Source organism: Falco naumanni, chromosome 15 (genome assembly GCF_017639655.2).
Source record: "Falco naumanni isolate bFalNau1 chromosome 15, bFalNau1.pat, whole genome shotgun sequence".
Taxonomy (NCBI): Eukaryota; Metazoa; Chordata; class Aves; order Falconiformes; family Falconidae; genus Falco; species Falco naumanni.
Genome location: NC_054068.1, coordinates 21,029,804 through 21,047,022, shown reverse-complemented (window position 1 = coordinate 21,047,022; position 17,219 = coordinate 21,029,804). Strand labels below are relative to the sequence as shown.

The following is a 17,219-nucleotide window of genomic DNA, read 5'->3' as shown; positions in this document are numbered from 1 at the left end:
TAAGCAAGCATTTTCTAATGTCTAATTTTTCTATATTCTCAACACATTCCTCTTAAATTCCACTAGTTTATTAAATATCTGATTTATTAGTTTCCCCCTTGCCTTTTTTTTTTTAAAGGAAAAAGTGGTGCTTGCTTCTAACTTACCCTCTTCCTAGACTCTTCAATGGCTGACAGCAATGCATTATCTTTTTCATTCTTCAGGAATCCCTGCAGAAAAGGAGAAATGGAGCTTCAGTCAAAGAAAAAAAAAAACAAAACCCCAGCCTTGCGCGAACATCAGATACATATTGTAGTACTCAGCTCTTTCAACTCTGGGAAGTGCTCAGAGCTCTCTCCAATCCACTCCCGAGAAGTTTAAAGGTCACTTTACTTCACCAAAGGTACAGCAAGATGCCCATACAGAGCAATGTGAAAATGAAAATACATTAATCCCCTGTTTTAATATGCATTAAATCCTAGTGAAATGTCCTGCTTCTATTCTCTTTTATCTCTGTGTCCCAGCAGCTGCTTCCTCTTGCTCTCCATTTGAGGGAGCTAGGATGAAAGCTGGTAGGAGCGATAAGCCAAGATAAGATTGTTGAAGTTGAGTGTGTTGGGGGGGGGGGGAAGAAAAAAAAAGGTTTTGACTTGGCAGCTTCAGGCAGGAGTAGAGCTCTCGGAGGCCTGATAGGAACTGTGAAAAAGAGCCTTAAAAATAGTCAGTTGAGGAAGAATGAAAATAACTAAACAGTTGGAGAGCATACAGGAAAAGTTTACCACACAGCCTCTATCCACACATACAGCTTAACTGGGTAAAATACATAGGAATTGCATTTTTAATTTCGAGTATATCAAAACTCCTATCTCAAATATGTTTTGCATTTTCACTGTTACCTCACCAAACAAACCAAACAACAAACCAACTTGATCTGTGCTCCTGGACTTCAACTTAATCATTATTCAAATCACAGAAAAGGAAAAGAACCTTTGATTCCCTCTGAAGTAATCAACTACAACATCATCAACTCTGTTAAGTGCTAGTATCTTAAAGAGTCTTTACACTTACACCACAGCTCTAGAATTAAGAGCCACCAACAAACCCAGGGAGTGGGAATTTGATGTACCACACTTCAGGCTTTTACAGTGAGGATACACAACTGCAGCCGTGTCCGACCAAACTTGTCAGGAATCAGAAGGCTTTTGTGCCCTTTGTTCCCCACACTTTCCTGCGAAAAACCGGCTCCTGCCCCAACAATCTGACAGTACTGGTATCAATCCAAACAACCTAGGTAGAGCCCAGGATCTCCAGGGGAGCAGAGATCCTGTAGCAGGAGAGAAACTTGCTGTCACAGGGATTTTGACCTTTGGGGAAAATATATTTATGGTAGCTCTTTGAAACAGTCCTGCAGGAGTCCTACACGCAACCACAGGTATCACAGATTGCTCCTTACACTGGGAGATGAGGAGGGTTTGCAATCTGCCCCAGCTGAAGAAATCTGGCAGGAGACTCTGCCGCAGAGGTGTGCTGCCTGCCTTCCTGCTGCACAGCACCAGCATGGAAAGAAAGGACACTGCACCCTTCCCTTCTGAAATATGTAGAACAAGCATTTACAGTACGGGACAGCTTGTGACCCCCTTCAGCTGGAAATAGGAACGTGACCCCTTTCTGTACACCAGATAAAGAACCAACTGCCATCTTCCCGAGACAGGCGTGCGACAGTCCCCCCAGAATTACATATGGAACAGAGCGGCCACTTCCACACAGCCTATTCTTCATTTCATCACCCGCCATGGCCTGCTTTATTTTTAGACAATGCCCACAGAGGAAACGCAGTTGCAATCTGAAAAAGGGAATCTAAATCCAGATCCTTGCACATGTCTGGGGACCAACTATTACAGCAGCTGTCACCAAGGCAAGGGCTGCCGCAGTCACCTAACTGGGCCAAGACCCAATCTCGGCTCCGCGCCAGAGAGCTAGAGACATGGCTTTGTAAAGTTTGTCCATATCTGCACGGATGGAAGGACTTTGGGAAGGCAACAAGTTCTTTTTTATTTTTTATTCTTATTTATTTCCCCACCTCCAACCTAAATTGGAGAAAATTATCTGGAATTACAACAAGCAGTGCTTCTAGACCTTCAAAGCACAAACCTACGAGCAGGAGACACAGCCACGTTTCCGATGGCAGGGATCTGATGCTGCGGAGAAACACGCTGTGTTTACCGTACCCTAAAAATGCTGCTAATTTTACAGGCAAAAAAAGCCCACCACCTCTAAGAAGCAGACCTACTGCTATGTGAATGTGATAGAAGGTGCTGGGCACACCGAGGCAGGCACCACAGCTTGCAGAGGTCCTGGGTGCCCTGGCTCTCTGCTTGCTTCTGCGAGTACTGGGCTCCTGAAAGCCCCAAGAGACACAAGTCCTACCTTACTGCCCTTGGTCCTCCCCTTTCTCCTTGGAGGGAACGTGTGCCCTGAACTGAGCATGAACCTGCCTAGAAAGGTGCGTGGCAATGACAGCAATCAGCAGAGTAAATTAAGATGTGCTTGAACTTCCCTTGAAGTCAGTAAATCCAGGCTGAGTATCTTGCTTAATGAAACCTCCCAGCTCCCAGAGAGTTCACTAGGTCCGTTTAAGGGATTACATTACACCAAATGCCAATTAGGAGATGATAATTGTCTTTTTCAATCTCAAAAACTACTGCTTTAGCAAACAAAAATCCCCACACATTTCAAATAATATCTGTAATGCCTCACTGAAGAAAGGTACATTTTAAAAAAGGCCGCCCTATGCCTCGTGCTAACCATTATGACTGTAGCATCACAACTGCTGCTTCAGTTAATTACAGGCTAATTGTTAAACCTCAGAAGAAGGAGTTTCAGTAGCTGATGCTGGGGCTCCCGAGACTGCTTCTGCTTAGTCTGGCCAAACAAGAGCTCCTGGGGTTATCACTCTAGGCTTTGGTGGCCATAATTCCACATGTTAAGAAAGTGAGGAGTGTCCACAGCTGCTGTAACGGTATTTACTCCCTGGATTCATTGCATTGCCACCTAGTGGTGCACTAGGCTTTGGACACCGGACATTTGCATTTCACAGATGTATATAAATGCACACAAACATTCACCTGCCGTAAAAAACCCCCCAGAGCTCTCTGGAACAAGGATGGGAAGAAAGATGGAAGAGAGGTGCTTTACGCTGGAGAGTTTTGGTCCTCAAAAATCCCAGGCCACATAACAGCTTTAAGGGTTCACTTATCTCTTAAGTCTGGGCCTCGAACAGCGTCGGTTGTGCTCACCGAGTTACATCTGTCCTAAAAGCTTTCTGCAGTCCCAGAGGCAAGGTTTGACTTTGCCACGAACGCTTGCAGACTGTAACAAGGATACAGAGGTACAGCATTTGGCACATGCAGGGAGTACACGACCCATTATTGAAGGAGCTGCCCTCTCAGGGGAGACTCTACTGATTGTACAACGAGCAGTAAGACACTGCTTCATATTTGGTATCCAAAGAGAGAAGCAGGAGGAGAACAGAGATACTGTTAGGAGACAAAGGGCTATTGCACAGCGGCAGATGGCAAAGATAGGAATAGCTAACATGAGCATCGCTAAAACCTCAGAGGTGAAATCCTCACCTTGTAGTTCATGCACAAGCTCTGCCATCACAGGGATCCCATGCCTGGATTTTGCTTGAAAATTAAAATTTCTCTTATTTCCCCGAGGCAGGTTTACACAAAAAAGCTCCTAGAGCCCTAACGTCATGCCATGCTGTCCTGTTTCAGCGAGTGGCATTTAAATTTTTTCTCTGTTACTGTGGAACTCCCACACATTATTCCTGTGTCTAGTTTGGAACGGAAGCAGTCCAACTCTTCTCCATCGCAGGTTCTCTGCAACACACACTGCTGAACGTTTCCTACACACCATTTGTACAATATCTGATGAGATGGTGTTTGCAAAACAGGGACCCAGGCACAGAAATACACCCACTCTCCCACCTTCAGGTTCCCATTTTCCAGCTAGTCCCACTTATTCTTACACATCTACTGGCTCTCTGCATTTTTCCCCAGCACATTCCAGTTCGTCTTGGATCTCTTACCCCTTGGATTCCAGTCTGATCCTCTCCTCTCACATGTTCCCCCCTCTGCTCCGCCTCACTCCAGGATGGTTTGCAGAAGTGGCCCCACTAGTGGAGGGGCAGGACCCCTGGGAGGCCGCGCCACTTCCCTGTTCTCACCATGCTCCTTGCTCCACTGTCATTTCTCATCCTGGGCAACCGCTGCCTGACATCGGCTGATGTGACAGGAACTGGCACCTGCCTTGCTCCAGCCTGAATTCCAGCAAGAAAGTGTTCCAGTAACTAATTCATTATCAGTACGAAAGGGCATGCATGCACTGATGGCCTCTTTTTGACAGGAGATTGAAAGTCTCTTCCATTTACCGCAGTAAATGAGGTTAGTAAACTCTTTCCTGGCTGATAGAAGTCTCTTAATTACTTCCATCAGCCAGGCCATACTTTTAATACTTGATCTTAGTATTCAAGCTGTCAAGAGAAGGCGCATGTTGCCAAATAGTATACGGAGGCCTTGGATGTTGACAGCAATGCTTACTTTTTCACTGGCAGGGGAAGAAAGAAGAAAATGAAATGAACAATCTGGGGCCATTTCAAGTCAATTGCTCTTTGATTAAAATATTTCCAAGAGCTGGGTTTCCAGTTGATCCAGTGAATCCTGCAAAGGACCGGCAGGGATGATGATTATATGGTTAACAAAAATCATTCTTTGGCAACAGTTTGGGAACAGTTGCTCCAGATAAAGCACCTGATTTATCTACTAGTAATTTTAAGAAACAATTTGCTAAACACAATCCTACTGCAAACATGCACATGGCTTGAGCACATTCCCAGGGTGCTGCACCCTGGCACAGCCCTCCTGGCCATGTTCCCTCTGGAAACGGAAAATGAAGCAAAACTACCTGAAACCCACTGCCACAATAACAGACCATACTAAAAAAAGCAATAACATATAATCCAAATTATTGTTTATGCTGACACAAGCATCAGTGCTTGCTGACTGGCTTTACACTGGTATGCCAATGGGCCCGTAAGCAACAGCGTGGCCAAGTAATGTATTCCTGAGGATGGGGACATGCCAGTGTAGGACGGGCAATATTTTTCTCTATTCAGATTCTTCTTCTGCAGCATCACACCAGTGTCTCTTGGAAGCTTCTGTAGGTGTCGTAAGATTTGTTTTGCAGAAAGCATTAGCTTTTCCTAAAGCCACACAGATAAGCGGCTTCACTACGTACCTCGGACCGTGCAATGCAGCATCCTCCAAAGCAGCCAGGCAGCTGCCCAAAGGTCAGCTACCAAACGCAATGAGCTAAGAGCATTTGTGAAATTGGTTTTCTCCTTAGAGGACTTCAGATGGCAAGACTGCTACGGGGCTGAAGCAGACTGAGGGCCCAAGTGCAGAGATCCTCAGAGAGGAAAAGAACCCCAGGAAGGGTGATTTACCAGTCATAATCACTTCAAAGCTGTGCGAGAGACAAGGAACGAATCATTGTACACACACACAAAGGTCCACTGAAAGGAAAGGTCTGATGAGGCTTGTCCCACAGCTCTATACCGTGTTCAGTTCAAGGATCTAGCAATACAAAATTCTCCTAGCCTAAGACAGCTGGGCTTGTCAAACTACAATATGCATTTCTCAAGTTCCTTACCATCATGCTTAGAATGGGAAATCCTGCAACATTTTTCTAAAAAATTAATTCACTGTTGACTAAACAGGAAAAAAAGCAGGGAAAACCCAGAAGGTTTTACAGTTTGCTAAGACCCAAGAGCCAGTTGTTGCATCAGAGATTTCCAAAGCAACAACCATGTTGAAGCTTAAGAGGGAAAACCACGCAGACTAATAGCTGTAACACAAAACTGCTAATACAGCCAAACACTGGGCCTGGGGAAGATTTCCTGATCCAGTACCTGCCTTCGCAGGCGTCTTGAACCATGTTCCCCACACACACTGTGACTGTGCTCCATGCTTGTAGGCAATACTTACATTAACTGGTTTGAAAGCCAAGGTAGGAGGGCTCTTCCCCACCCTGCAAGCAGATAGCATTTCAGTGGCAGTAAGTGATTAAAATATACAAACCCAGGCCTAATCTCTGCTGCACTGCATGACTGCCAACGATTTTAAAGATTATTTCGCTTCTTTTAAAGCAGCTTTCTGCTCTGGCAAAATCAAATTCTGCAGAGCTGCAATACTGGCTCCTTTCACGATGGAGGAGCAGCAAGATGGACCTCACTCCGGCGGCAGCACGAGTCAACGCACACAGTGCTAGAGCCTGTGCACGCAGGCAACGCGCCCAACTCCCCGCGCATGCCCAACGGGCCGCAGCACGCGTGGCAGGAGGAAGGGGCACCGCCATTTGCCTGCAAGTCGCCTTCGACAGGTTGCATGCACTATGGAAGATGCACAGCAGCAACCTTCGCTGGAGACTAGCTCTGGGGCAGGAGCAGGGCTTCCCTGCCGCCCCACCATCAGCATGCCACTGGTGTGCTCCGTGTTGAATACGGCCTTTAATCTGTGTGGCAGAGCAAGCCTTCGGCAAATATTTACAAAGTGCTCTCTGGCATAGGTTAGTGCCAGCAATGCAACAAATCTAGTATGTTTCTTGGTATTATTTTACTGGTTTAGACTACTTGATCTGTGAAACTCATGCGGTTTTCACAGCAATCTTCAGACCATATCCAGGAACACTGGATTTTGCTGTGTTGGATAAATACCGTTATTCCTTCTAGCCGTGACAGGAAAAACTCAAACTGTTGAAAGCCATGCTCCTCAGGAAACCACAGATCAGCTCTTAACAGAAGCAGGGGCAGATGGTGCCTGCTCTTTGACCCTTGCTGGGACCGTTTGGATCTGGCAAGTGAAGACTGGAAATGGGCTCCTCAGACATACAGGCTTCGAGGGAAGAGCTACAAATACCTCTTGGCTCTTGCTTCAGCCAGGAGACCATCCATTAAGCAGGGAAGGCTAATATCAAACCACCCCCCAGCACTAAGAGGCACCATCACATCCCACACCCAACCGCAGTCCTCCGGAACACGTTTACAGCATGCGGCCATCAAGGAGAGTGCAAGGTGTTTGCAGCAGGTACAAGCAACCTTTACCATGACACAGACAGGGAGCACACCTTCATCCCACTGGAAATGTCTAGATAAATACCACTGCTCAGATTTTCTGCTGGAATATTGTGCCAGGCACTCACACAGCAGCCTCAAAATGTAGCCTCTCTGCTACATGGCACTGCTTGTTCTGCATATAAGCAGATCATCGCTGCTGGGGAAACATGACTCCGTTCAATTTTAGTTTCTTCTAATTCAACATAGTGTGCTCAGCAAGTTCAGGCTTTCAGGCAGTATGAGCTCTCAATATTTCACTTAAAATTGTACTTACAAGTGGCTTAAGTCCTAACACAACACAGAAATCCACTGCAGTGTTCCTACGCATTTTAAGATCTTACAAAATAAGTCAGAAGTTTGCAAGATTTAACAATCCCAAGCATAGTGATGACATTGAGTGAACTAGGACACTGTTCTAGAACCCACCAAAATATATCAACCATTGCAACATATGTAATTTATATATTACTTATACAGTGCTGCTGATTATCGAAATATTAGTAGTTATCCATACTGTTTGTTGTGTCTTTCCCCTTCAGAGTGAAACCAAAATAACTTCAATTATACCAATTAGTCTCTCATTCTCAGGCTCTAAAAATCTTTGCCATGTCATGTTGGGCTGTACAGAGCACGGGAATGCTGTTAGAAGTGGTTTTAGGAGGCTTTTTTCAAAGTCACAAACACTTCAATAGCACAAAACTAAGATAATACCTTTTTTAATCTAAAATTTTACAGTAAAGTTGCTCAGAATGAGGTTCTGTTCCACATATAATTATCGGCCTCCACTGCACAGATCATTTTTGACAGCAATTGTTAATGCAACATAAAAATAGCGTAAGCAACAGTGCTACTTTCTCTAGTAATCCTCTCTTCCTCCCCAGGCTTATGCTCATTTTCTTTCTCCCTACAATGCACCTGGGAGCTGTTCAACAAGAATCCCAGGGTCCTACCTAAGCTACAAAGCACCAAGGAGGTCTGTGCAATAACACAAAATCTTGAAGAACCCTAACCTGCTTAGGGGTCGTGCAAAGAACAGAAGGAAAAAAACCAAGAAAAATAAATATATCTGAACTGGAGAGGGAAGGTGGACAGACTCTTGGAGCCAGTTACAGCAGCAGGAGATGTTACTTCAGAGCCACCAGAAAGAGCCTGCTCAGCTGGCTAACATTGGTACATAGCACCTGAAAGCATCCCAAACAGCATTTCCATTTGTCTTAAGAAACCCAAATGTCACAACAGCAATTAAATGCAGCGTCACCTCTCTTGGAATAAAGCTTCTTGCGCTAGGGAAGCCTCCGCACAGATCAGGCCAGTAGGACCAGTGGCAGGACCCACAGGAAGCCCATCTCCTTTGGCACCGGCATTTTACCATCAGCAATGGATCAGCACAGAGCAAATGAACCACAGTCTAGAATCTGAGCTCATTCATCAAGTTTCCAAAAGCATGGCTATCTTTTTTCCCCCCTTAAGATTTTTTAAATGCAGGGGGATGACCTTGGTGCGGGGCTTTGCTCAGTGCTATGATGAGTGGCCACAGTCTCTCCCCTGCGCTATAAATGTCCTTGTATTAAAATCCCAATTAAAAAAAATACAACCCTACAAAAAATATAAACGCATCAAGAGATTCACAATGAAAGCAAAACTCAGGGCTCTACCTCTTTTTTGCAGTTTAGTATAAATAAATTAAATCATGAGGTAATTCCAAGTAGGCTTGCGATCCACAACGCGATCCTGTATTAAAAATATTAATGCATGCAAACAAAGAAAATTTCCGATCATCCACTGGAATAAGCTATTATATCCACCTCTCTGGCATCATGCTTTCTAAGGCAATACAGAGAAAAAAACTACAAATTTAAATGATTTTAAAATCTTCATTGTATAGTCATAACTAAGCCTGTAATGTAATAATACCTCTTGCTGAAAACATTCTCCCACCAAGCAGGACACCCTCAAATCAAGCCACTGAAACTAATTTCAATGATGACGCCATTTTCTTATTTCTTTCGCTGCCATTTTAGCATCGTGGTTACTCCACATTTTCTCGAGAAGTAGCTGTGCGTTCTATCCCCCTCTAAGAGGAAACCATGCTCAAATAATGCAGTGACAAATAAAACCTGGCTGTTGAATTCCTGCCCGTGTCACGTCCTTGCATGGCAGGGGCAGGGATGAAGCACACCGTTGCCACTGCAGACCACACCTCAATTTACTGTACCGAGAGCTGGCGAGGGGTCTCCTGAGATGGTGTAAGCTGAGACACCAGCCACTGCAAATCCGTCAGCACCACACGAAAAATTCATAAAGCCAAGGAAAGAGGAGTGTCCAGCCCTGTTAGAGAGGATAGGCTTCTCTCCGAATACCACAGAACACCCTAGGTAATAAGGGAGTAGTTTGAAAAGGAAAGAAAAAGGCATAAAGGAGGTGTACTGACAGGCTTGCAGTGTCTGTTGCTGGATGAATTGTACATTAGCATCAACATATAGGCAGATACAATAACCCATTTAACCTGGTGGCAGAAAATTAATTTCTCAGGATTGTATCCAAAAGTCAAACTGCCATCATGCTTATCAGTTGAGGAAGTATTTCCCAGCCTAAACTGACACATTTCTGATGGAACACCAGTAAGAAGGACAAATTATTAAACAAACCTACTAGTCATGAACACCCAAGTCTCCTCTAACCCACTTCTGCAAATTTTAGTGCAATCCTTCAGTCTCCCCGCCCCTGTGAGTGTTTTATCCTTCTGCCTGTCTGCCTGGGAGCACATAACCTTGCTGTTTGTGAGAAGCAGGGACGTTCTCAGGCTTTTATGGTAAGCAAAAACATTATCGGGAATTGCACATGTCTTCCTTCACAATTTCAGATGCATAGAAACAGTTAAATGCCTTCAAGTTAGTCTGAAACTGTATGGGAAAAAAAAAGTAATGAAAAAAATTGGTTCTCTACCTTCTCTGGGTGCAAGCAGTGAGCCTGGCAGTGCTGAGCCCGACACTCTCCCTGTTCTCAGGCTGATTCAAGCAGAAGGATTTTGGCCGCTATGCCCCCATCCCACAGCTGAAAGCCTGCGTACCACCTTCCTGAACGTTCCTCGGGAGCACTAGTTATCTTTCTGATTCGGTTGGGGAAAAAAAAAAAGCCAAGGGAAAAATTTTCCAGCCTCCATCTGTATTTCAGACACAAAGTGATGCATGCACCAAACGCTCACTGCCTCGAAGGGACAACGCCTGGTTCAGAGACATCAAAATCCCGTCAGCACTTAAATGCGATAACCAAGTTAAACTGAGATGCAAATCCTAAACCCCAGCATAGGTGGCTTCCCTTAGTGCCGCACCTCCACAATGGGGTTTCCCATAATATTTATATTGCAATTTGAAGTCTCCCAGTAAAACCCACACGGGGAAAGAAAGCCTTTCCAAAGTTAAATCTACTTTATTTCGCTGATAGTGGCTGGCTAACGCTACAAAGAAAGAGCCAAGACCACACGCATTGTAGTGTGAAGAATATAAGCTTTTTTTAAAAAAAATACACACTGGAATTTCAAGAAAAGGAGCGTATTTGAAGTTCAGCCTTCTTAAATAACATGACATGATTTGGCAAAATCATCCAAGTTAGACAAGCAAGCCCAAATTAGCTAGCCCATTCTTCCTAAGTATTTGTAAATAAATCATAGCTACTTTGTTCACCTAATAGGTATTTTCAACATGGCAGCGTGTCCCTTAGAAAATATATAAATATTTTACCGGCACTGAAAGCAAGCAATTTGGAGTTTATACATGTCATGATATCTTTAAATCCTCATTTTAAACATGCCGTGGTCTTTAGAAATGATGTTTCCTTACTACATTACTGATACATTTCACAAAGTTAATTATTTAAATTACCTATGAATTATTAATTACAGATCATTACAATAAAAACCAGAAGTCTGGAATATGCCTGTTCTAATTATACATTTTATATTTTAAAATGTTAGAAAGCTCGGCGAAAAAGACAGGTTTTAAAATTCTCTGCTGCAACAAATGCTATGTTATAATAAACACTTTATCCTTTTTCAGCTTATTCCTCCTATTGTGTAATAAACCTAAGGTTTAAACTTTCCAGACTTGGGGTGTGAGACCAGTGTGCTGAGAATACACCGGAGACAAAAGGTTTCCATTTTTCTCCTCCGGCTGTACTCCACCCTTGCTAAGGAACTCTCTAGCAGTGCATGCCTTTATTTGCGCGTTGCGTTAACACGGCACACCAGCTTTCGGACTTTAATGTAAATGAAATGCCAAGTCCAGATGCTGCCAACAGATATCACGGCAAACCCCACTATAAGAGACCTGTGGCTAATTATTAATTACAGTGGCTGTCATTTTTCCATACATTAATTTATGGAGCTTAGTTGAACTCTGTCTCCCACCCACTTCAGACAAAGGAAAATAATTTGCCACACTGTACTAACTGCAAGGATAATTGAGCCGTCTCCCATACAGGGTCAGCGGAGATGGCTTCCTCCATCTTTTTACATATGCAAGCCACACATTTCATTGTCTTTTACTTGATTTCTTGCTGAGCTGCTTTTGTGGCGAGTCCCCCCTTTGCACAGGTAATCTTGTTTAAAAGAGGCAACTTTTTGGCCATGCTACGCCACTGTTCCCATGTCTCCCCTTCTAAGCATTTCTCAGTTGACAACATAAGAGTGCAGAAGATGGCATACAGGCACCTTAATATCTGGGGAGGGAGCCCCAAAGGAGGCAAGTCATTCTGTGCTGCAAGAGCCCAGCCGCCGTCCCAGCACAGCACATTTCATTAACCTGCTTTTCTCCCTACAGAGAAACAGAATTGAAAGGAAAGGAGAAAAAGCAACCCACCCTATACTTTTGTCCCCATACCAAAGGCAGGCAGAGCTTCCAGTTTGCATGCAGCCTCTGAGTCCCTAGGATCTGGGAGTATTAAATCAGCTGCCACCCACCCAGCTAGTCATGGCCACCACATTTATATAAATGTTAATTCCCTGACTGCTTCCCTTTACTATGATTTTACTGGCTTAACCCCTTTCATAACGTATCCTATTCACTTGAAAGAGAGGTGGGGTCTAGGCTGCAAACTCCAGTTGACTAAGCAAATACACTTCACCACCTCATTTAAGAAACTAACAAAAAAAAAAAGCAGCAAATCTCTAAGTGTCTCGTTTACTTTGGGAAAGTAGAAATATGTTCTATCTTATTTTAATTTTCATCCCACATTTGAAACCCTTACTTCGAAATAATATTAAAGAAAGTTTAGCGTGTCTTCTAAATAAATCACAAGTGCATCTGTAGGAACAGAGGAAAGAGTGGACCAATATCTTTGCACCACAATGAAAACTAAGAGAAAAATCACATAATCAAGTAGTACCTTTATTTTTTTACTTAAAATACTTCCATAGACATTTCATAGCCTAGGGAAGAGAAAACAGGAATAAATGCATTCAGAAAGTTATGCTACTGTATTTCTGCTTAAATGAAAAGCAAACTCAGCAATGTCAGGAGGGTCTTTTAAAAAGGCAACACGACTGAAACCCAAAGCAGACACTGGACTGCCCCACCCAACAGCTGCTCGAGCAAAGAATATTAGAAGGTAAAGGTACAGACCTGAAGGTTTCTTTTCTGTGAGCAAAGGATGATTTCTCCAAAACTACCCACCTGTTCTCTTTAATTACTCACCTACAAATTTAAACCACCTGCAGCAACAGCACAAAGAAAAAACGCCACAGAAGACACCTGAAGGAAAACTCTTTCTTATCAAAGCAAGCTTTTAACCGTCATTTTGTATATTTTAAAATATATACATTCCTACCTGTAGATCTCAGTACTGAGGAGTTACAAACCTGTTAATGCTGGCTGTAACTGCCACACTTCAGTTGCCTGGTATTTAGGCTTACACAGCTGTATCTGTCTGTATTAATGCTCAAGTTTTCTCATCTTTAAAAAAAAATAAAATAAATCAAACCTGCAAGTCCTGAAATGGCTGAGACAGTCAAGAGTCCAGCAAGACAATAAGAAAGCAGCTGCTTTCCACGGCTGAACACCACTGCCTGTAAAGCATCTATATTTTTTTTTCCCCCAGTGGTGCTTTATTCAGATTCTAGGGAAAGCATCAGTCTGAAACCAGTAACTGATGGGAGTAACAGTTTATAGGTTACAGAAGGATATTTTATTGTTAACGGACTGTACCATGTAAGAATTAGGAGGGGGTGAGGTGGCAGGCAGGCAAGAGGAGAGAGATGCTACTATTTTTTTTTCCCCGAGCCACTGCAATTACTCTGATGTGAATTTTTGATGACTTCCGACATATTGCATGGTTAATAATCGTTTCAGCTGTCATGTTTGGTTAATGTGGAAAATGCATTTGCTGCATTGTGATGCAGCACTCCAGCCACAGATTGTAACACCAGTTGTGAAGCTATTCCCTTAACTGAGCTGCATGAATTTGCACATACCATGAGGCGGAAATAAATGGTAGTTTGATTTTTATACAGCAACAGAAAGCTTCTGCCATTTTAGACCTGCAGAGCTGTTGAAATAACTTGTACAGGCAAATAATTTTACTGCATATTAACTGGTGTCAATGTTCTTTAAAGGGGAGCTTTGATTCTCTATTGTTTTGCTGGGTTTGGTTATTTAGTAGTTAAAAGACTTAAGATACTATTTACATTAAACATTGCACTCTTTTGTAGCTCCGAACAGGTTATTTCATTGTGAGCATACATAGCTCAATGAAACTGTCAGCACTACAGAAATGCAGCCCTGTTACTAATACAGGCTTAGCCTGACTACCTCTTCCTCCATATGATACTTACCAACGTGTTTTTATATATAATGTTGTCTAACAGATGATTGCACAAGGGGTGAAAATTGCTGCTTACAAAGAAAGAGAGGATTTTTACTTGCAAAGTACTACTTCTTCACCTACACTTTAAACATCAAACAGAAAGTATAAGGTTACATAAAATACTAACATGTGCCTTTCATTGTCACCAATAGAAAAACAATGCTGCAAGCAATCATGCAATTACAAGGGGAGATGTAAAACAGCAGAGACGAAACCATGCTAAGAGCCAGTCACCCGATGATTAAAGTCAGGCCAGTATATTCCAGCAGTCAGGTGATGGTGCGATCATTACAGTGCAGAAAGCCAGAGAAAAATCGAGAAACAGACCACCCCCATCTTAAAGAAAAAAATTAGAAGCACCAAAGAAATAAGGAATGCACTTGCTAGTACGCAAAACATCTAACGGTGAAGAAGTGTTTCACAAAACATGAGCGTAACGCTATCAGGCAGTTACTTCCACAGGTCCCATGTGCACATTTAACCCACGGTGCCAACACAGCTCCCGTCCGCCTGCAAACCGCTGGTGACCCTCCCAAATTCAAAGTTGCTTCATTTTAAATCCCAGAATGACAGCCCTGCTGCAACAGTACTGCATTCCACAATTCAGTAGTTCTGCTTACCGAATGTACGTCTTGTATTTGCGAACACACGTACACACAAAAAATCTAGACTTGGGATGTCTACTTTAATTTAATGAAGCACAGAAAGCTATCAGGAGAGCATTTTACTGTGCATTAACATTGATGTATCTGCAGAATCACCACCAATACCACCAATTCATTATTACCACTTCTGTTTTAATTAAAACAACACTGCAGGGGTATTGGTTGGACACGAAGTACCAGTGAAAATGGTGCAGAGTATTTTATACAGAGAAAAACCATGAGCCTCTGAAGTAACATTGTACTCCCTGGTTTGGAAGCAATTCCCATTAACACCGTTACGCCTGTAGAAGGTGCTCTGTGACTCGGGCTTACCTACCCCAAAGGTATCACTGGGCACCTTGCACAGTTCTGAGCTTCACAAGTGGCAGAGTAGTCTCTTAAATACAGTGTATTCTGGCTTTGAAACTAGCAAACTTGATCCTAAGGGTGATTTTCCTCAAACCACTGCAAGGAGCAAACCCTCCCTGCTTGTGACCAAACGAACACTGTACTGAATACCCAAATCCTCGTACCAGGAGTCTCATGAGAGAAGACAGGTCCAAACCCACCGACATTCTTAGAGGAAAACTGCAGTCAGTTGCATTGCAGGGAAAACCATTGATCACAACCAGCTACACCCAAGAGTGCAAGTCAAGTCCCTTTGGGGAGAGGAAGGGTACACATTTGCAGGGCTAATTTAACTCTGGCATTCCTCCTGCATTTCCGAGCATCCATGCCTGGCGATATCCCTGCAGCAGCGCTCACCTCGGTAACTTGCCACTCGCCTCACACACACTGCTCCATTTTTGGATGGTTTCTCCCTCTACCTACCCCTAGTTTGCATAACCCACTAGCAGTGCAGAGCCAGGAGCACAGAGGATACATACAGCTTTTGCTTTCTAACCAAACCTGAATATGGGTAAAGCTAACTGAAGACACAGCCAGCTCTTTAGGACAGGCTGTAGCCTCGTCACAGATTTCAGGAGTGTAATAATACGTCTGGAGCCTCTAGCCACAACTTTAAAGATGCTGCTTTTATCAACAGACGTTCCCTGTTATTTTCTGGCCATGAATGTTACTGCAGAAGCTACTCCCAACTGCAGAACTACGCATTACAGATCAGCAGAGTTTACTTATATATAATTTTTGTTTTACGTATTGCATTGCCAGCTCACAATGTTGCAGTGAAAGCTTTTCCAGTGCAGCTCAGTACAACACTGTCACTCCTTACCTATGGATATCTTAAAGCAACAGCTTTGAAGGATACAAACAGGAAATACTCACCCCAAATGGCTGTTAGTGTAAACAACTCTGAGTGGTAACCCAGCTAAGATGTCGGACCTGCTATTTGTTTCACTGGCAATCAATTTAGCAGAGCGTTCAGTCAGCTCACACATCAACCACTTCTGCGCTCAAATCTGGCTGTGGGAGGAGAAGGGAGAAAACTCCTGTTCAGAGCTGCTGGGCCACAGCTAAAGAAAACCATAGAAGCTCTCCTTCCAAGTGGAAAGCATCCTATCCCTAAGAGAATGATGATGCAAAGATCATGCAGAAGCCACCGGAGCATGACCATCCTCCTCTGTGTCAGGATCGCTCCCTCTCTCCATCTCTGCGTGTCCACAATGACCCCCTTCCCTCTCAGGTACAGCTGCATCCCTGGAGCAAAGGGGATTCCTCCACCATAACTACAAAAATCAAAGATACTATCACCCCTACCTTAAGTTCAAGGAAAAACCCATTAAAAATGCTAGTCTACAGTCACTGTAATCTCTTCCCCCTTTCTTTCAGAGTCTTACACTAGGCAGGGGTAAGGGGACAAATATGAACAGCATCCCTGGATCTGCTCCTGTATTAGCTCTTTTTTGAAGTCCCACAGCTGTGGCATCTGCTATCATGGGCAAGCATTAGCCAGCAAAAGTAAGATACCCTGCTGGCAGCGAGCTGAAACAGCGATAGGTAGCTCCTTCCCAAAAATCTTTCCTTCTCTGCTTAATCCAGTGCTGTAGCAGCAGCAAATACTGCACTGTCATACTGGGTCTGGAGAGCGCCTTAAAGGAGCATTAGCTCCCTTCCTCTCCGCAAGGCTGGCAGGGTGATTATCCAGCATTAATGACACGCTAGGTCTCTTCAGAAAGAGGGCTGCCATACCCAGCATGCCGCCTCTGTTTTCAGCTCTGCACACTCATCCTCTCCCTTCAGAGGGATGCAGAAAGAGGAGCCAAAGAGTTCAGGAGTCCAATTCAGCAGGTCGTGGTGAAGAGGACAGGAAGAAAATCCAGGCTAACACCTCAATATGGTTATATTCACATGTAAACAGTGCAAAGCAAAAAGTCAGATGGGCTGAATGTATCATTATGCTACTGGCACACCTGGCAGGGAATCTGGGCTTTGTGGCAAACTGCTAACTTTCATGGACTATGAGAACACAAGTTTTCCAGAGTCAAAACAAAAACTAGAAGTGGGAAATGACCAGCTCCAGTAACATCATCACAGAAAGCCATCCTCTTGCAGGGGAAAAAAAACCCCACCAACTCACTCAGACTGGGAGTCGCTAGCTTATT

The 17,219-nt window shown here is 43.7% G+C and overlaps 1 protein-coding gene across 6 annotated transcripts in view; it reads right to left on the bottom strand.

The window, feature by feature from the left end:
- NUP93 (nucleoporin 93) overlaps positions 1–17,219 on the bottom strand; it is an 81,801-nt gene that overhangs the window by 32,371 nt on the left and 32,211 nt on the right. For 5 of the 6 annotated variants that reach the window (XM_040614965.1, XM_040614964.1, XM_040614967.1 and 2 more), the window contains one exon: positions 147–209. In XM_040614965.1, coding sequence (XP_040470899.1) covers positions 147–209 — 63 coding nt within the window. Of the gene's footprint in view, positions 1–146; positions 210–13,132; positions 13,259–17,219 lie in introns of those variants that run through there. The other variant, XM_040614970.1, reaches the window with a different exon arrangement.